The 21,162-nt window shown below is 45.5% G+C and overlaps 1 protein-coding gene across 1 annotated transcript; it reads left to right on the top strand.

Annotated features, from left to right (window-relative positions):
* The first annotated feature begins 5,203 nt into the window (after nucleotides 1–5,203).
* On the top strand, nucleotides 5,204–16,251 carry naaladl1 (N-acetylated alpha-linked acidic dipeptidase like 1). Its single transcript, XM_062969422.1, has 9 exons — nucleotides 5,204–5,404; nucleotides 8,642–8,814; nucleotides 10,342–10,463; nucleotides 11,092–11,214; nucleotides 11,781–11,970; nucleotides 13,439–13,532; nucleotides 14,255–14,359; nucleotides 15,382–15,467; nucleotides 15,746–16,251. Exons 1-9 carry the CDS (start codon nucleotides 5,205–5,207, stop codon nucleotides 15,901–15,903), a joined length of 1,251 nt encoding a protein of 416 aa, XP_062825492.1. The 5' UTR covers nucleotide 5,204; the 3' UTR covers nucleotides 15,904–16,251.
* Nucleotides 16,252–21,162: the final 4,911 nt, after the last annotated feature.

Consider the following 21,162-nt stretch of genomic DNA (forward strand, 5'->3'; position numbering starts at 1 on the left):
TCCCAGCAGTGGTGTGGTTAACACAACGACAGTGGCTTCTCAGTCTGTTGCAGCCTTCTTCCGCCTTCACAGCCGTTGCAACATGGACCATGTTCTCCTCCGCCTGAGATCTTTGGGTCTTTGGATTGTTCTTAGTCTGGATCCTCCCCTGTGGCCACTCCTGGGAGTGTGTGACTCCCGTGGTTGTGCCCGTAGGTTCATCGGAACATGCAAGCCCCCTCACCACGTCAAGGTGACAATCCATCGAGGAGGAGGAAGGGTCCCGTCGCAGGAGCTCTGCTTTGCCCGGCGCAGAGAAGAAGGGAGGATGGAAACACTGAGATCCAGATACTTGAGATCTGTCAAGCGCAGCCTTCATTTCTGGCTAGGATCCAGGAGAGCTGCAATTTCCTGCTTCTTAGCAGGGGGTTGGACTGGATGGCCCATGAGGTCTCTTCCAACTCTACTATTCTATGATTCTAGAGCTCTGGGCCTCCTCCAGTCTCCTTCCCCTTCCTTCCTTCCTTCCTTCCTTCCTTCCTTCCTTCCTTCCTTCCTTCCTTCCTTCCTTCCTTCCTTCCTCCCCTTCCTTTCTAACCCACCTTTCTCACCCCATGGAGGACTCAAGGCGGCTTACAACCCTGGCAAAATCCAATGCTGCTTAAAACATAGTCATAAAACACGGCTCATCAATTAAAACGGCTGTGCAAATAAAACATATAGAACATCTTGTTGTTGTTTATTTGTTCCGTTGCTTCGCCTCTTTGTGACCTCCTGGACCATCCCAGGGCAGACCTCGCTGTCGGCAGTCATGGCCACCCGCAGCTCCTTCAAGGTGGAGCCAGTCCCTTCGAGGATGCCATCCACCCACCTTGCCCTTGGTCGGCCCCTCTTCCTTTTCCCTTCCATTTCCTCCGCCATCATTCTCTTCTCCAAGGTCTCCTGTCTTCTCATGATGTGGCCAAAGTCCTTCACCTTTGCCTCTAATACCCTTCCCTCCAGTGAGCAATCACTCAGCCACTGACAGCTCTTCCTCTCTTCTCTCTGCTTCAGTGGGACTCATGGAGTAGACTCTGCTTCCTTCACCAAAGAAGACCCCGCTTTCTTCCGCCCTGCCATCAGCCATGGCCTGGCTCTAAGGGCGCAAACATCCGAAGATGGACCCAGTGGTCCTTCCTCCTCCTCAACTTGCATTCTTAGGGAGCTGTGGTGGTGCAATGGGTTAACTGCTGACCTGAAGGTTGGGTTGTTGACCTAAAGGTTGGTGGTTTGAATCCATGAGACAGGGTGAGCTCCCATCTGTCTGCTCTAGCTTGCGGGGACATGAGAGAAGCCTCCCAGCAACACATCCAGGCGTCCCCTAGGCAACATCTCTGTAGATGGCCAATTCTCTCACCCTAGAAGTGACTTGTGGTATGTTCTCAAGTCGCTTCTGACAGAATAAACAAAGCTTGCATTCCTTTGGGAGCCTTTTCTGGAAGGTGGGCTGTGTCTCGGGTTGGCCTTGGATCCCTTTCCATGCAAAGAGGGGTTTCTTTGTGGGCAAAAGGGGTGTCAATTCAGAGAATCTTCATTGGAAAGGTAGACTGGCTGGTGAGAAGGCCCCTCCTCCAAGGGGAGTCCTCCTTGTCCCTTTGGGACCCCAGTGCCGCCCTGTTTCTCCTGAGGCGCCAAAGGCCCTCCTTGGCAAATAGCACTGCAAATCCCCACCTGCTTCCCAGAGCTAGCAAGCCTTTTTTTGCAGCCACAACCGTGATTACGATGTCTCTCTGTGCCTCTGTCAATAAAGAGATGCCTTCTCCTTCCTTGTCTCCAAGTCCATGCCTCTCCCTTCAGTCCGGTGCTTTCCAAAGGGATGGGGTCCCACTCATCTCAGGGCAGTCGGCTCTTGGGCATCACGCCTCAGGGGTTCAAATACATGGCCCCTGGGGTCCCTCCTGGGCAGGGCTTGGCAACATCACACTTCGAAGTCAAAGAATAATCAGAGATGGAAGGGGAGCAGAGAAGTGGTGGTTCTGCCTGGAAACCAATGACACTACCGACAGAAAGTGAATTCCTATTGGCCCTCCAGGTCGTTTCACTCAGATGTGGCATGGTAGAGAAGAATTTGGGGCCCTGCTGCCCAGAGATTGATGACACGCTAATGGAAGGCGAAATCCCATTGGCAGATCCTGGTTGGTGCAGAATGTTATTGGAGTCCTGGAGCAAGGAAAAGCCAAAGGATTCCTTCCAAAAAGACCCTTGGCCTTTGTGCTGAGTCCAAGGCAATGCATCCAAGCTGAGACCCCGGTCTGAAATGACTGGGTCAGAAGCATTCCAGAGTTTGGAACTCCTGCACCCTCCGAATGAGATCCTTGAGAGAAGGACTCAACCCTAACTCCTTTATGTCTCAGAGGCACCTCATTGGACCCAAGGCCTGCAAGGAGTTTGACCCGCCATGTTTTACATCCTGTTGCGCCTGAGACAAAGCGTGTGCCATTGACCCACTGGAGGACACTAGGGCAGAGTGTTCCCTGTCAGACACACTTTTGAATCATGGCATTATTTGGAAATTCTGGGTCAGGGCTACTCCACCAGAGTTGGAGTAATCTCCAGTGTGGTGCAAATCTTGAACCACTAGAAAGCTACCTGGGAGGTCAATAGTGGATTTCCCGGAGCCCCCGGTGGCCTAGGGGATAAAAGCCTCGCGACTTGAAGGTTGGGTTGCTGACCTGAAAGCTGCCAGGTTCGAATCCCACCCAGGGAGAGCGTGGATGAGCTCCCTCTATCAGCTCCAGCTCCATGCGGGGACATGAGAGAAGCCTCCCACAAGGATGGTAAAAAACATCAAAACATCCGGGCGTCCCCTGGGCAACGTCCTTGCAGACGGCCAATTCTCTCACTCCAGAAGCAACTCCGGTTGCTCCTGACACGAAAAAAAAAGTGGATTTCCCAATTCTGGAGAAGCGATGCTGAACTGGTAAAGAGGCCAACTTCCCTTGGGCCCAACTGGCTGGATGGGGCTTCTGTCCCAGCTTAATTTTCCATGAAAGGCCTGAAGTTGTCCCCTGTTGACCATGTTGGAAGGGAAGACAGTCCTATGGCAGGGGGGTCGGGACCCGGGGGTATCGCGAGGGGGGTGTCAAAAGGGTCGCTAAAGACCCTCAGAAAACACATATTTCTGATGGTCTTATTGTTGGGGTAATCTTTGAGCGGTTAGACTCAATTTAACCCTCTCTGGGGGAGATTCCACCAAAAATGTGGCAGAGTAGCAAAAGCAAACTTTCAAATGCAGCAGTTACTTACACGTGGTGAACAAAGAGAAGCCTTTGTCTATTTAGGATTGCAATGGACTGCAAAGTCTCAGTAAAAGTTCAAAAAGCATTTATTCAGGTAAAAAGAATTCCATTGTAGATAGAAAGGCTTGTGAGCTATCTAACCTACTCTAGACTAGTTTTAAGGAAAAATAAGAAAGGAAAAATAACAAACATCTAAATAGTTACATCTTGCCTGGAGGAGCGGCAAGGTGGTGTTGTTAGCTAGAAGAACAAAGGGGGAAGACTGAACCAAAATGGTTCCCACCTCATGGTCCAGTTTATTGGGGCCATAAAAGACATTCTGACCAATGAGAAGTTAGTGTCCCTGAAGATTCACATTTCTACTAACTTCAAAGTAAGGGATGTGACGTAAACAGGATAGAGTGAAACACAGTAGAGCCTATCTAGGCATGCTTTGGAAACAGGGAAAGGATTCCCTCAATCAAATTCTATCATCTATCTGAGTAGTCCAGGGTGATTCCCAACACTTATGAACCCTTGGATGTAGGTAAACTACAACTCCAAAATCCAAGGCCAATGCCCACCAAACCCTTCCAGCATTTTTATGGGAGTTGTGTGTGCCAAGTTTGGTTCAATTCCATCGTTGGTGAAGTTCAGAATGGTCTTTGATTCTAGGTGAACTATAAATCCGAGCAACTCACAAATGACAAAATCAACCCCCTCCTCCCCCACAAGCCCACCAATATTCACATTTGGGCGTATCGGGTATTTGTGCCTAATTTGATCCAGTGAATGAAAATACATCCTGCATATCAGATATTTACATTACAATTCATAACAATAGCAAAATTACAGTTATGAAGTAGCAATAAAAATAATGTTATGATTGGGGGCCACCACAGCATGAGGAACTGTATTAAGGGGTCATGGCATTGACCAGGGACCACTTTGACTGGGGACCACTTCGACCGGGGACCACTTGGACCAGGGACCACTTAGACCAGGGACCACTTAGACCAGGGACCACCTGACCGGGGACCATTCTCCAACATTAGTACCAAACGGGTTATGAATCAGTTTTTGACCAACTTTCGATTAAGTTTGTTATTTGTGGTGCCAATTCAGAAAATTGCATTGGATAGACCACATCAGCTCTAGTTTCTGATGCAGAACATATGCCACCCAGTAGTCACCATCTGCTCGCCCACAAAAATGTGGTCTACCCAATGCAATGGTCAAAAGGAGTGGAAATAAAATAAATAAATAAAGGGAAAGGAGGTTTGCGAGCCAGATGTTCGTCCTCGCAGCCCACTGCTGGGCTGCGGCCCACAGGTTGAGAACCACTGACCTAGAGTCCAGAAGATGAAGCAAAGGCAAGAAAAGACATCCCTCCTCAACACTAGGAAGACTGTTTTCTTACTGTCTGAAAGCCAATCAGATTGCCTTGGAGGGAAATGGAGTCTTTTCCTTTTTTCTTCCCAAAACCATGAGCCAGGCCTGAGTTCCCACCCCAGTGGAATAAGCTCTTCTACAGTCCTTTGGAGGCTGAGAGAGTGTGACTTGCCCAAGTGGCTCTCCATAGCCCTGCAAGGATTCATCGCTTGGTCTCCTGCAATCCTGGGTTGCATTCACACTGCAAAATCAATGCAGCTTGGCACCTCTTTCACTGCCATGGCTCAGTCCAATGCAATTCTGGGAGCAGTAAAACTACAACTCCCAGGAATTCCATTGCTTGGAGCCATGGCAATGAACATAAAGCCAAGCCAAGCAGCATTGTTTGTACAGTGCAGATGCACCCAGAGACATCGTGCCTTTTATGGGCCCATCCTAGCCGTTCAAAGTACAGAGAGAAGAAAAGGTGCAGCGATAAAGATCCATCCAGCACTGACAAAACCGAGAAGTTGGTTCTCTTCCCGTTTGTTCCACAAGCTGTTATATCCCCTCGCTGCCACTTTTGGGCTCTTGGCCATGAATTGGAAATATATTTTAGGCTCCATCCTTGCTGCCGCTGGGATGCTGACCATTGGGATCTTACTGGGACATTTTGCCATCCCAAAAGAATCCCAGACTTCTGGTTTGGACCATACCGTTTCCAAAGATCTGGATCCAGCCCTGCTTGAAGACTTCATGAACCAGGTGGACGCTGCCAGGATCCGAGAGAACCTCAGGTAAGGAACAGGTGGAATCCCATCGCTTTGTCCCAATTAATGTAAACCTGTAGAAGTCATTGACTAGTCAACTGGGTTTCGAATTATCAGCTTTTGTGTCTCTTTACTGTTTTCAAGCTCTTCGACCATTCTTCCTTTCTAGCTGGGTTAAGAGTCTCGTGTTCACTGGGTTTTGTTGGCAGATTCCAAAAGGGGGGAAATAACAATTCACATCTGAAATCCTCATATGTTTTGTTCTTCACCCTTCTTATCATCCTTTCTGCCCTTCTCTGAATCTTCTCCAACTTGTCTCTATCCTGCTTTAAACTCACCAGGACTCAGAACAAAGTGATTTCCCTTGACTTGGAAACTATGTTTCTATTAATGCAGACCGGGATAGCATTCACTTTCTGTGCCATAGCCTCACAAAGCTGGGCCAGCTTCATCTTTTAATCAACTAGATCTCAATCAAGGAAGAAAAGTGGGGAATAAAAATGGTAATAATCTGGCTCACGAATGGGACCCTGAAGAAGGAGACAGAAGGCCTGATCCTTGCAGCCCAGGAGCAAGACATCAGAACAAAGGCAATTCAGGCCAAGATCGAAAAATCAGCTGATGACCCAAAATGCAGACTGTGCAAGGAAACCGATGAAACCATTGATCATATCCTCAGCTGCTGTAAGAAAATTGCACAGACAGACTACAAACAGAGGCACAACTATGTGGCCCAAATGATTCATTGGAACTTATGCCTTAAGTACCACCTCCCAGCAGCAAAGAACTGGTGGGATCACAAACCTGCAAAAGTATTAGAAAATGAGCACGCAAAGATACTGTGGGACTTCCGAATCCAGACTGACAAAGTTCTGGAACACAACACACCAGACATCACAGTTGTGGAAAAGAACAAGGTTTGGATAATTGATGTCGTCATCCCAGGTGACAGTCGCATTGATGAAAAACAACAGGAAAAACTCAGCCGCTATCAGGACCTCAAGATTGAACTTCAAAGACTCTGGCAGAAACCAGTGCAGGTGGTCCCGGTGGTGATGGGCACATTGGGTGCCATGCCAAAAGATCTCAGTCGGCATTTGGAAACAATAGACATTGACAAAATTATGATCTGCCAACTGCAAAAGGCCACCCTGCTGGGATCTGCACACATCATGAGAAAATACATCACACAGTTCTAGACACTTGGGAAGTGTTCGACTTGTGGTTTTGTGAAACGAAATCCAGCATGTCTATCTTGTTTGCTGTGTCATACAACATCGTTGTGTCAATAATAATAATAATAATAATAATAATAATAATAATAATAATAAAGTAATAATAATAATAATATCCCCAGGCTGTCCACATTATTCTTAAAATGAGGCATTCAAAACTGAACACAGAAGTGCATATGAGACCTGACTACTATAGAATACAATGGGACTATTACTTCCTTCAATACTACGCTTCTATTAATACAGGTTAGGATAGCATTTGCCTTCTGTGCTGCAGCATCACAAAGTTGGCTCATCTTCAACTTTTAATCAACTAGACATCAATCAAGAGATGATGGTGATGATGATAGTAGTAGTAGTAGTAGTAGTAGTAATAATAATAAACCCTTAAGTTCTTGTCACATGTAGTACCAATGAGCCATGCAACCCCCCCGCATCTGATACTTATGTTTTGTCGGGGGTCCCCAAAAAAGGCAGCACTTAGATTCCCCTGGATTTGCAATCACAGATAGACATCTGCAAGATGCACACTTCCACTGCACCTCTGTTGCTCTTCCTGCTGCCTCTGTGCTTCCCAAATCAAGCACATTCTGGTTCACTGTCTTTCAGTCAAGAGAACCCTCGGTGGCACATTGTTTATTATTGTTTCAAACTTATTTACACTTATGTACAATCAGTCCCTTCAGAAGAGAGATAGAAAGGGAAAGATCAACCACATGGTCACTGCTTTAATGAAACTTTATTTATATTCTGCCCTATCTCCCCATTCCTATTTGTTATTATTTATTTATTTACAGTATTTATATTTTGCCCTTCCCAGCCCAAAGGGGACTCAGGGCGGATCGTTGAACACATATACGGCAAACATTCAATGCCGATTACAGTAGAGTCTCACTTATCCAACATAAACGGGCCGGCAGAATGTTGGATAAGCGAATATGTTGGATAATAGGGAGAGATTAAGGAAAAGCCTATTAAACATCAAATTAGGTTATGCTTTTACAAATTAAGCACCAAAACATCATGTTATACCACAAATTTGACAGGAAAAGTAGTTCAATACACAGTAATGCTATGTAGTAATTACTGTATTTACGAACTTGGCACCAAAATATCACGATGTATTGAAAACATTGACTACAAAAAAGCGTTGGATAATCCAGAACGTTGGATAAGTGAGTGTTGGATAAGTGAGACTCTACTGTATAACAATGACAAGACAGACAACAGATAGAGGTATATATAGGCTTTCCTATCTTTAGGCATCTTTGGAGGCTGTGGTTGGTTCTAACCACAAGGGGGTGCTGTCACTCCATTTCCCTGCCGAAGAACTTTCTTTGTTCATAAACTTCATCCTTTTTTCTGATTAAATCTGAGCCTAAATACCTCCCCACTTTAATTGGTTCCTATCTATCTACTCACATTTATTTTCAAACTGCTAGGTAGGCAGAAGCTGGGCTAAAGGTCAGGAGCTCACCCTGACCCGGGCCTCGAACTCTCAACCTTCCGGCTGGCAAGATTTATTGGTGATTAACATGCTGGGCTAAAGCCTGGCCCATGGACACTTCCACTGAGCCTCTGCTGCTCTTCCTCCTGCCTCTGTGCTTCTTGAATCAAACATACTCTGATTCACTGTCTTTCAGTCAAGAGAACCCTCGGTGGCACACTGTTTAGTAATGTTTCAGACTTATTTATAGTTACTTACAATCAGACAGTCCTTACAGAAGAGAGACGGAAAAGGAAAGCTTAACCACATGGTCGCCGCTTTAATGAAACTTTATTTATATTCCGCCATATCTCCCCGATCTTACCACACACGGACATGACATCACTCCCCCGTGACCGGAGGTGTCATTCTAGTCTAGGCACTGAGTGATCTTTGGTTCTCCACTGCTACCAACAACATGTCTTAAGTATGATTTTTTTCCTGGCATATAGTCCCACCAATCAATTAATATGTGTTTGGGGGCAACACGGAGGTCCCCCCCCTTCTCTCGCAAACTTTGCCCTAATGCTACGTCTCCCTTAGGGTCCTCTCTGAGAAGCCCCACATGGCAACAACGAAGGGGGACGAGGATCTGGTTCAGCTGCTGCTGAATCACTGGCGGGACCCGAAATCTGGCCTGGACAACGCCACGGAGGTCCAGTATGATGTGTTCCTCTCATTTCCGGACCCAGATAAGCCAAACAGTGTGGCTGTAGGTGAGGATAGGAAAGGGGCGATGATAATGAACTACTAGTTAACTTTGTATGGATACACAAACTTTGTTGGATAAATGAGTATCAAAGAGTCATAGAAGAGGACCTAGCAAATGCCTAGAGTGGACCTTACTAGGTCCTCTGGCATTTATTGATTTATTTACCATATTTCTATCCTGCCCTATCTCACCCCAAGAGCGACTCAGAGCGGCTTACAACTTCAAACAATTCGATGCCACATCAAACATGAGTCCCCTCGGGGAGAAGGGCGGGGTAGAAATATCGGAAATAATTTTTTTTTCGTGTCAGGAGCAACTTGAGTCGCTTCTGGAGTGAGAGAATTGGCCGTCTGTAAGGACGTTGCCCAGGGGACATTGCCCGGATGTTGTGATGTTTTTACCATCCTTGTGGGAGGCTTCTCTCATGTCCCCGCATGGAGCTGGAGCTGATAGAGGGAGCTCATCCGCACTCTCCCCGGGTGGGATTCGAACCTGGCAGTCTTCAGGTCAGCAACCCAACCTTCAAGTCACTTAGTCCACTACACCATCTGGGGGCTCCATCAGAAATAAATAAATAAACATAACAGATTATAAATACATTACAGCAGCATTTCTCAACCTGGGGATTGGGACCCCTGAGGGGTCACAAGGGGGTGTCAGAGGGGTCACCAAAGACCGTCAGAAAACACATATTAATTCACAGTGTTCTCTGAAGGTAGGTGAACTACATGTCCCCTAAATCACTGTCAATTCCTCCCAGATCCCTCCAGTGTTTTCAGTTGGTCATGGGGGTTTGGTGTGGGAAGTTTGGCCCAATTCGATCGTTGGTAGGGTTCAAGGGGCTCTTTGATTGTAGGTGAACTAGAAATCCCAGCAACTCCAACTCCAAAATGACAAGGTCTATTTCACCCAAACTCCACCAGTGTTCACATTTGGGCATATTCAGCATTTGTGCCAAGTTTGGTCCAGATCCATCACTGTTTGAGTCCACAGTGCTCTCCAGATGTGGGTGAACTACAACTCCAAAACCCAAGGTCAATGCCCACCAAACTCTTCCAGTATTTTCTGTTGGTCATGGGAGTTCTGTGTGCCAAGTTTGGTTCAATTCCATTGTTGGTGGAGTTCAGAATGCTCTTTGATTGTAGGTTAACTATACATCCCAGCAACCACAACTCCCATATGACAAAATCAACCTCCCCAACCCCACCAGTATTCAAATTTGAACGTATCGGCTGTTTCTGCCAAATGTGGTCCAGTGAATAAAAATGAATGAACCCCCATGATCAGCAGAAAATGCTCGAGGGATTTGGGTTCCTAAGACCATCAGAAATATGTGTTTTCTGGTGGTCTTTGGCAACCCCTCTGAAACCACACTTGCAACCCCCCATGTCTAGGGTTCCAAAACACATGATATTAAGGATATTCGTCCAGAGTGTTGGGATGTGAGAGAAGAAAAGGAGAATGAAAAAAAGGTGGAAACAAAGTTTATCAGTGTTCCCATGGATTTTCTTTTCGATGTGTTTCGTGTCAGTTTTGGAGAATGGCGCCACAAGGTTCGTCTCCCGAGAAACAGAAGCGGATCTGACTCCGGATCAAGCGGACAAAGACGTGGTGAAGCCTTATGCCGCTTACGGCCCTCCTGGGAACCCCAAGGTACAAAATAGGGGAGGAAACAAACACTATCAGATTTTTGGCACCTGTTTTTCTGCATGCACTTTTATCCTTCCGTCTAATCATTCATCACTTTATCTAATCTTCGCATAGACTTTGCCCGTTTATGGGCCGAGGGAAGATGATAATCCACACTTGATGGCAAATGAAGAAAAGAGAGAGTGAGAATTGGCGATTCTTGTGTGTATCGTTCTCACCTCTCTCTGACTAAGGATCACCTGAGGTCACTGCCAGTTGTCATTTCCCTGCCAGTGGATTGGAAAATCCGCTCTGGGTTTTAGTCAGAACCAATGATTGCTGATAGTGCCCAATATAGGGTACCTCTATATTGTTGACTTAATGCAGATTGACACTATTTAACTGATCAGGGCTATGGAATCTTGGAAGTTGTAGTTTTATAAGATGTCCCATCTTCTCTGCCCAAGAGTGTTGGTGCCTCACCGGACTAAACATATCATGATTCCTTAGCATGAATTCCGGGCAGTTGAAAGTGATTTCAAACTGCATTCATTCAACAACGTGGATGCACCCAGAGACTCAAAGGGGATGACGTTTGGTTGCCATGAGTTTTCCTTCTGGCCTCCGTTCTTTTTTTCTTGTGTCCTTTTAGGGGAAACTAGTCTATGCCAACCAAGGCAAGCCAAGTGACTATGAGTTCCTGGTCCAACAGCGGATCGATCTGAATGGCACCATAGCCATCACCCGCTATGGAGGGGCCGGACGAGCTGACAAAGTAAGTCTGAGAGTTCAGGAAAAATTATATATATATATATATTCCTGGGATTTGTAGTTTGGTGAGGTACCTTTGATACCTTAGAGGATGAAGTTTGTTGCAAACATTTTTGAAAGGTTCACAGTACGTTCATGCTTCAGAACAAAAGACCCGTCAAAACTACAATCCTAGGATCGAAAACATTGAATCGAGTGGCAAAAAGTGGCACCAAGGCAAAGACTCCTGGGCGTTGACTCCACTTGAACTGCCAATGGCTCAATACTATGGAATCTGGGAGTTGTAGTTTTGCCCAATCTTGAGTATCCTCTGCCAAAGAGGGCTGGTGCTTCACCAAACTACAACTCCCAGGATTCCATGGTTGGCAGTTCAAGTGGGGTGAAACTACATTAATTCGACAGTGAGCTGCAAGACTCCTGTTGTGACTCCGCATCATAAGTTTGTGGTTGTTGTTGCTGCACTTTTCTACAATTGTAAAAAAAAAAAAATTGCAAGATTGAAACTATCGAAAAAATCAAACCCAAATTGAAACCTGTAAGGTTTAATGCAGCTATCTCCTATCTCGGCAGGCTATCAATGGGGCCAAATACGGTGTCGTCGGCGTAGCGGTTTACACAGATCCGGCAGATATCAATGACAACAAGGCTTCGGCGGAAGAGACTTATCCCTATTCATGGTACCTTCCCCCTTCGGGAGTGGAAAGGGGCTCCTACACCACCTTTTTTGGGGATCCCTTGACCCCATATTTCCCAGCCAAAGGTGAGATCAAGTCCTGCACACTGAAAATAATTGCCTTCATGTCAATGCTTTGGTTTTGTGTAGGGCTTATTTATTCATTGAATATTCATTCCTATCCCACCCTATGTTCAGCTCTTGCAAAATATGTTTGAAATAACAAGAATAATGCAGGTTTGCAAAATTGATGATTATGAAGCTGTTTTAATGCTTTCTTTATAGTAGTTGCTCCCAACCTGTGGTTTGTGCACCACCAGTGATTCCCAGGAACTAAAATATGGTCCGCAGTTTCACCATTACTACACTGTTACAACGAGAGCGACTGGTCTTGCAAAACCCTCTTATAGTGCTGCTGAGGCAACAGGGACATTGGGAGGGGAGAGGCTGACTACCCATGAAAGGCACGACAATAAGCCTCCTGACTGCTGCTTCTCCTCCTCTTCCCTCCCCCTGAGCAGAGCTGTTCCATGTGGCACCTGGAAGCGGGGATGCCTTGGTGTCTTAATTTTTAGGCCTGTTCCTGGGGTTATTTGGGGTGCTGATTCAGAAAATTGCATTGGATAGACCACATCAGCTCTGGATTATTAAATATGGTTTTCTGTAGGTGAGCAGATGGCGACGACTGGGTGGCATATGTTCTGTATTGGAAACTAGAGCTGATGTGGTCTATCCAATGCAGTTTTCTGAATCAGCACCCCAAATGACCAAACTGAATCTAAAGTTGACCAAAAATTGATTCGTAACCCTTTCGGTACGTACTAATGTTGGAGAGTGGTCCCTGGTCAAAGAGGTCCCTGGTCCAAGTGGTCCCTGGTCCCTCATCAAAAAAAGGTTGGGAACCACTGCTTTATAGAAATTTGGTCTTCCAGATGCCAAAATAGACCTCTGATTTGCTCCATTATGTACAGTTGATTTCCCATAAATTTTGATCATAATAGGCAACTATGCTTTCTTTGGGGAGTAAACAATGTGAAAAGGGTGAACTTTTCTGAACGACTTTTACATTTATTTATATTATTTGCACCCCTCTTTCTCTCTCTCAAAGGAAACTGAAAGGGGCTCAACGTGTTTCCTAAACTGAAAAGAACACCCAAATTTACCCAAAATTGCTTAAGGAAATCAACCTAGAAAGTCAATGTCCATGTTGAGTCAAAATGGGGAACTGAATTAAAGCAAATATCAATTTTTTGAAATAAATGTGTATGTGTAGCATCAAAAATACGTTAAAAATACTGTCCTAGATATCTATCTCCAAACTATAAATCCCAAGATTCTGTAAGATGGAGCTAAGGGAGCTTAGGGGTACAAAACTGCCATGACCAAAAACAATATGGCTACAGCCTTAATGACGGGAATCTCCTTTAAAATTCTGCAAAAGATGCTGATTGAATATATAATGCCTTCCTTATTTGATGTTCAAGATCCAGCACTAGGTGGCTCCCTAAAATTGCCTTGAATCTATCCATCTGCTGATCTGTCCTTGATTTTTCAGGTTTCACCTACAGGATCCCAGAAGACCAGATCACAGGGATCCCACCAATCCCCGTCCAACCCATTGGCTTTGAGGACGCAGAGACACTCATTTGGTGGGTGATGCAGACGAGGGACACTTGGGGTGAAGTGCGCAGGGCACAAGGCACATCTGCACTGAAAAGTGAATGCAGTTTGACATTACTTTAACTGCCATGCTTTGGAATCCTGAGAGTTGTAGTTTAGTGAGTCGCAGTTTCTTGAGTCGCTCCTGACACGAACCCCTCCCCCCCCAAAAAAAACCACAAGCCTTTTTGACAGAGAAGACCAAGTGTGGTGTCATCAGCGTAGCGGTTTACAGTGTTCCCTCACTACTTTGAGGTTCACTTTTCGCGGACTCTCTCTTTTGCGTTTTTTTAAAAAAATAAACACTAAAATAATGATATAAATCATAAAAATTATGATTTACAGTGGTGGTGGTCTCAGTCGGGTGCGGGCAGCAGGGTGGAGAAGGAGCCCAAACGCCAGCCTCTTTCTTTCCTTCTTCCCTTTTTTCCTTCTTCGCTCCCTCCCTCCCTCTCTCTTTCTACTTCCTTCCTAAGGAGAAGTCTATCATCCCTACTTCGCTGATTTTCACTTCCTGCGGGTGATCCTGGAACGTAATCCCCGTGATGAGGGAACACTGTACACAGATCCAGTGGACATCAACGATAACATGACAGTTAAAGGGACGTCAAACTGCATCTATTCTGTGTACAATGTTGATGCACCTATGAGTCAAATGTTAAATATGCCGGCCTCCCTTTTGAAAATATACCCTTCCCCCTCTTCCTCACAGTAATCTTGATGGCCCAAGAGCGCCTGATAATTGGCAAGGAGCGTTGGGTTGTAGCTACTCTCTTGGACCCGGTTTCCGTCAAGATGGGGCATTCCCCAACACAAGGTATGTCTTTCAGATGTGCTGTCAAAGGCTTTCATGGCCGGGATCACAGGGTTGTTGTCTGTTTTTCAGGCTGTATGGCCATGTTCCAAAAGTATTCCCTCCTGACGTTTCGCCCACATTTATGGATGCCTGCCCTAGATGTGGGTGCAATGTCAGGAGAGAATACTTCTGGAACATGGCTATACAGTCTGGAAAACAGACAACAACCCTGTCTTTTAGATGTTTGCATGCAACTAGTAGATTAAGTGTTTACAGCTGTAATTGCGGAGTCTGGCTTTGAAGGGTGCATCCATACTTTAGAATGATGCAGTTAGATGCCACTTTGACTGCCATGGCCCAGTTTTTGTGGTAAAGCAGTACAGGTTGCAGTACAAGTTCCCTTTTGCAACCTATTGCAAAGGTAAGCAGTCCCTTTTCTAGCGGCTTCTGGGAGAGTCAATGTGTCTTACTTCTTGAATCGCAGAATCCTAAAGATTCCCAAAGTCCATCCAGTCCAATCCCCTTCTGTCAGACAGTAAGACACCATCCAAGCCCTCCTGCCAGATGCCATCAAGCATAGCTTTCATGTCCCCTTTCAGGCTTCTCTTCACCATCTCCCTAAGATGCTCCCAATACAGAATGGTTTCCCGATCTTGGATCATTTTGCTCACTCTTCTCTGGATATTTTCCACCTTGTCCATAGCCATTTTGAATAGTTTTGCCCAGAACTGACCCAGGGTTATTCCAGATGAGGTCTGACCAAAGCAAGATGGAGTAGGACTATGACTTCCCTCTGTCTGGATACCACATTCTTTTGATGCAGCCTAGAATCATGTTGGCCTTTTAAGCTCCTGTTTGACACATGTTGATTCATTTCGGCTCATCTGTAGCCTTCTTGAATTATGGACTCAGTTGGCTGGGTATTTATTTTATTTTATTTTTTGCAAGAAGATAGCTGGCCAAATCTGAAGATCCAGAGTTGCAAAACACCATTGGATATGGGTTCCACAGTGCCAACTCTGATGTGTTTTTTTCCTTTCAAGTGATGTCCAGGTGAATGTTTATAACCAGGGAACGATCAAAGCATCTTCAAATGTAATGGGGCTGATCCGGGGAAGTGTTGAGCCAGGTACGCTGCCTTAGAAGGAGACAACAATAATAATAATAATAATAATAATAATAATAATAATAATAATAATAATAATAATAATGGCTCTGTTAAATCCTGAGATTTGAAATTTGGTGCGAGACTGAGAACTTGAACCATACGCTGCTATAGGGCTTTCTAAGTCCTTCCTGAAGCTCTACATCATGGAGCATCTTAACCCTGGAACAAGAAGACCTTGTGCTCTTGTTGTAGTCCTGTCCACACACATATTAGCACCTCATCCTCTTCTCCTCCCTTAGACCGCTATGTCATCTATGGAAACCACAGGGACAGTTGGGTTCATGGCGCTATCGATCCCAGCAGCGGGACAGCGGTCATGATGGAAATCACTCGGGTCTTGGGAACGATGGTCAAGGAAGGTGAGCTGGGAACAGATGGTGGGCTGCTGGGGTTTTAGTCCAAACTTGGAGAATGCCGTCACCTGATAGTGATGGAGTTTTCTTCCTGAAATGTGGCTTAGGCTCTAGTTTCTGAAACGGCAAAAAATAAGCTGGTTCCAACTTCACCATGAGAATCTATCAAACATCTAGTAGTCACTTCTATCTTTTTTAAAGCTAAACTTGTCTCCATGTGTGCCTTCAAGTCAAATTATGGAGGCCTTATGGCTTTCGTATCCTTTTCTTGCGCAAAGAATATGTGGAAGGGTTGTTGCGTGTTTTCTGGGCTCTATGGCCATGTTCCAGAAGTATTCTCTCCTGATGTTTCGCCCACATTTATGGCAGGCATCCTCAGAGGTTGTGAGATATATAAATAATAATAATAATAATAATAATAATAATAATAATAATAATAAGAAGAAGAAGAAGAAGAAGAAGAAGAAGTTTATTTATATCCCGCCTCCATCTACCCTGAAGGGGACTCGGGGCGGCTTACAGCAAAATCAAAATACAAGCAATGATAAAATATAAAACATCAAAGGACAAAAACAAAACCAATAATAAAATATACACAATAGGTGAAAAAAACCCACAATATATGAAGGCCTCTTACACACAGCTGAATAAAATCCCACATTACCTGCTTTGAACTGGAATATATGGCTGTGTAGCCTCAGATATCCCAGTTTAAAGCAGATATTGTGGGATTTTCTGCCTTGATATTCTGGGCTATATGGCTGTGTGGAAGAGCCTTGAGATGGTTTCCTCAGAAATAGACCCTGGGATACTTTGGTGGACTCCCATTCAAGTCCTAACTGGGGATGATTCTGCTTTGCCTTGAGAGTATTTAAATGACTCTTCCTGTTGTCTTATGGCAACCTCATTAATTTTTCTTAGGCTGGGAATACTCAGAGATCATTTTGACAGTTCTTTCATAGAATCATAGAATCATAGAATCATAGAATAGTAGAGTTGGAAGAGACCTCAAGGGCCATCTAGTCCAACCCCCCGCTAAGAAGCAGGAAATCGCATTCAAAGCACCCCCGACAGATGGCCATCCAGCCTCTGCTTAAAAGCCTCCAAAGAAGGAGCCTCCACCACGGCCCGGGGGAGAGAGTTCCACTGCCGAACAGCCCTCACAGTGAGGAAGTTCTTCCTGATGTTCAGGTGGAATCTCCTTTCCTGTAGTTTGAAGCCATTGTTCCGTGTCCTAGTCTGCAGGGCAGCAGAAAACAAGCTTGCTCCCTCCTCCCTATGACTTCCCCTCACATATTTGTACATGGCTATCATGTCTCCTCTCAGCCTTCTCTTCTGCAGGCTAAACATGCCCAGCTCTTTAAGCCGCTCCTCATAGGGCTTGTTCTCCAGACCCTTAATCATTTTAGTCGCCCTCCTCTGGACGCTTTCCAGCTTGTCAGCATCTCCATCTGCGGTGCCCAAAACTGGACACAGTATTCCAGGTGTGGTCTGACCAAGGCAGAATAGAGGGGGAGCATGACTTCCCTGGATCTAGACGTTATTCCCCTATTGATGCAGGCCAAAATCCCATTGGCTTTTTTAGCTGCCGCATCACATTGTAGGCTCATGTTTAACTTCTTCCCCACGAGGACTCCAAGATCTTTTTCGCACACACTGCTGTCAAGCCAGGCGTCCCCCATTCTGTATCTTTGATTTCCATTTTTTCTGCCGAAGTGAAGTATCTTGCATTTGTCCCTGTTGAACTTCATTTTGTTAGTTTCGGCCCATCTCTCTAGTCTGTCAAGATCGTTTTGAATTCTGCTCCTGTCTTCTGGAGTGTTAGCTATCCCTCCGAGTTTGGTGTCATCTGCAAACTTGATGATCGTGCCTTCTAACCCTTCGTCTAAGTCGTTAATAAAGATGTTGAACAGAACCGGGCCCAGGACGGAGCCCTGCGGCACTCCACTTGTCACTTCTTTCCATGATGAAGACGACGCATTGGTGAGCACCCTTTGGGTTCGTTCGCTTAGCCAATTACAGATCCACCTAACCGTAGTTTTGTCTAGCCCACATTTTACTAGTTTGTTTGCCAGAAGGTCGTGGGGGACTTTGTCGAAGGCCTTACTGAAATCTAGATATGCTACATCCACGGCATTCCCTGTATCGACCCAACTCGTAACTCTATCGAAAAAAGAGATCAGATTAGTCTGGCATGACTTGTTTTTGGTAAATCCGTGTTGACTATTAGCAATGACCGCATTTGTTTCTAAGTGTTTGCAGACCACTTCCTTAATGATCTTTTCCAGAATCTTGCCTGGTATTGATGTGAGGCTGACCGGACGGTAATTGTTTGGGTCGTTCTTTTTTCCCTTCTTGAAGATAGGGACCACATTCGCCCTCCTCCAATCTGCTGGGACTTCTTCTGTTCTCCAAGAACTCTCGAAGATTATTGCCAGTGGTTCTGAAATAACTTCCGCTAGTTCCTTCAATACTCTTGGATGTAGCTGATCTGGCCCTGGGGACTTGAATTCGTTTAGAGTGGCCAGGTGTTCCTGGACAACTTGTTTCCCTATTTGAGGTTGGATTTCCCCCAATCCTTCGTCCATTCCATGTTGCTGAGGTTGAAGATGGCTTTCTTTTTGTGAGAAGACCGAGGCAAAGAAGGCATTAAGCAGTTCTGCCTTTTCCCTATCCCCTGTCACCATCACCCCATCTACTCCTTGCAGTGGCCCTATCGCCTCCTTTTTCTTCCTTTTTCTACCAACATAAGCAAAAAAACCTTTTTTGTTGTTTTTTATGTCCCTGGCAAGCCTGAGCTCATTTTGCGCTTTAGCCTTGCGAACCTTTTCCCTACAGGAGTTGGCTATACGTTTGAATTCTTCTTTGGTGATTTCTCCCCTTTTCCACTTCTTGTGCATGTCACTTTTGAGCTTTAGCTCAGTTAGAAGTTCTTTGGACATCCATTCTGGCTTCTTTGCACTTGTCTTATTTTTCTTCTTTGTTGGCACTGTCTGCATTTGCGCCTTGAGTATTTCACTTTTGAAAAACTCCCATCCATCCTTAACTCCCTTGTTTTTTAATATCGGCGTCCATGGAATGCCGCTCAGTAATTCCTTCATTTTTTGGAAGTCAGCTCTCTTAAAGTCCAGAATGCGTGTTTGACTTGTCTTAGTTTCAGCATTCCTTTGTATTGCAAACTGCAGGAGCACATGGTCACTTGCCCCTAAGGATCCAACCACTTCAACTGTATTGATCAGGTCTTCCACATTTGTTAAGATTAGATCAAGAGTTGCTGATCCCCTTGTTGCCTCTTCTACCTTCTGGACCATAAAATTATCTGCAAGGCAAGTGAGGAATTTGTTGGACTTTGTACTCTTGGCTGAGTTTGTTTTCCAGCAGATATCGGGATAATTGAAATCGCCCATGACTACTATATCTCTTCTTTGTGCCTGTTTGGTCAGCTGTTGACAGAAGGCTTCATCAAGTCCTTCATCCTGACTCGGAGGTCTGTAGTAGACACCCACGACAAGATCTTTTTGAGTCCCGGTTCCCTTGATTCTTATCCAGATGCTTTCAAGCTGGTTTCCCGGATTACAGTCTTGCATTTCTTCTGCAACGTAACTGTTTTTGACATATAAAGCTACTCCCCCTCCTCTCCCCTTTGTTCTATTTCTGTGAAAGAGGTTATAGCCCTCAATGGTTAAATTCCAGTGATGGGAGTCATCCCACCAGGTTTCAGTGATGCCTATGACATCGTATGTGTGGTGCTGTGCTAGGAGTTGGAGTTCGTCTTGCTTATTTCCCATGCTCTGAGCATTAGTGTAAAGACATGTAAGCCCCTGTGACCTCCCCTCGAACTGTTTATTTGGGATTATTGTGCTCTCTGTACTTGGTCCTTGCTGTGTTTGTGCAGCCCTCCGTTTAGCCTTACGGCGGTTCCCTGTGGTCGTGGGTAATATAGTGTTCGCCAGGCTGTTGTTCCCCTCCCCCAGTGGATTTAGTTTAAAGTGCGCCTGATGAGGTTTGTGAGTCTGTGTGCAAAAAGATGTTTTCCTACTTGTGTGAGATGCACCCCATCGCTTGCCAGTAGTCCATCCTCTTGGAAGAGTAGACCATGGTCAAGGAAGCCAAAATGCTCCTCTTGACACCATTTTCTGAGCCAGTTATTGACCTGTACTATTTTTCCGGCCCTTGTAGAGCCATGTCCTACAACGGGGAGGAGGGATGAAAAGATCACATGTACATTATACAGTTTTAGCTTTGTTCCCAGAGCTCGAAAATCATTTGTGATCTTTTGAAAAGTATGCCTAGCGGTGTCATTGGTACCTACATGAATCAACATAAGGTGGGGAGGGTGATGGGGCTTTAGGAGCCTGCTGAGCCTCTGAGTGATATGGTGTATTTTTGCCCCCGGGAGGCAGCATGTTTCTCGAGCCATCCCATCCGGTCTGGAAATGATGGCTTCCGTTCCTCTAAGGAGGGAGTCACCTACTACCAAGACCTGTTTCCTTTGAGGATTGACAGGGTCCCTTTTGTGCAAGACAGTGTGTATGTCCCCTGAAGAGTGTTCCTGTTGAAGTGAATCATGTAGGTGTAAAGTGTTGTCCTCCTCCTCAACATCCCCAGTGCATTCATCAATGACAATCCATTGAGATACATCCGAGAGCCCATTACTCTCCCAAGGATGTTCCTGTTGCTCCTGGTCTATGATTGGGGATGGAGCATTTGCATGATTACATAAGTGTGACTGTGGTGATGCACTGTCCCTGTCAGGGCTATCCCCTGCGCATTGATCCAGGATGGTCCACTGAGTGGTATCTAAGAAACTGTGGTCCTCCACAAGATGTGTTTCCTGATTGTATGTTAATGATGTAAGAATTTCAAATCTGTTGTGTAAATGCAGCTGAGCAGAGGAGTTCTGCGGAGGCTGCCTGGTCCTGCGTCTCCTTCTATGGGTGACCTCCTTCCAAGCCTGAGGGTTGTCTACCTTTGAGTTGATCTCCCCATAAGGTTCCTGATCATGGTCTTGGTGGTGTTGGTGTGATGCAGGCTGCTGATCTACAGCAGCGTGTTGTGCAGTGTCCAAGAAGAGCTCGAGTGCCTGAATGTCCTTAAGGGTCTTAATACGGTGCTCGAGCTGTTGGATCCTCTGCTCCATCAGAGTCATCTGTTTGCATTTGGAGCAGATGTAGTTGTCTAGTTTTTGTGTGAAAAAGCGGAACATGCCACAGCTGGTGCATGTGATGGGAATGTTTTGCTTTTGTTGCATCTCTTGGTGAGCGTGGTGGCCAAGTGGGATCTTTGTACAGTTAAGTAATATG

This window comes from Anolis carolinensis, chromosome 2 (genome assembly GCF_035594765.1).
Source record: "Anolis carolinensis isolate JA03-04 chromosome 2, rAnoCar3.1.pri, whole genome shotgun sequence".
NCBI classification, from domain to species: Eukaryota; Metazoa; Chordata; class Lepidosauria; order Squamata; family Dactyloidae; genus Anolis; species Anolis carolinensis.

What these genes read in the sequence shown, in the direction of transcription:
- naaladl1 (XM_062969422.1), top strand. Translation starts at nt 5,205, where the DNA reads ATGAATTGGAAATATATTTTAGGCTCCATCCTTGCTGCCGCTGGGATG. An exon ending in AGGATCCGAGAGAACCTCAG is followed by an intron (nt 5,405 to 8,641) that starts GTAAGGAACAGG and finishes CGTCTCCCTTAG; the next exon opens with GGTCCTCTCTGAGAAGCCCC. An exon ending in GGGCCGGACGAGCTGACAAA is followed by an intron (nt 11,215 to 11,780) that starts GTAAGTCTGAGA and finishes CTATCTCGGCAG; the next exon opens with GCTATCAATGGGGCCAAATA.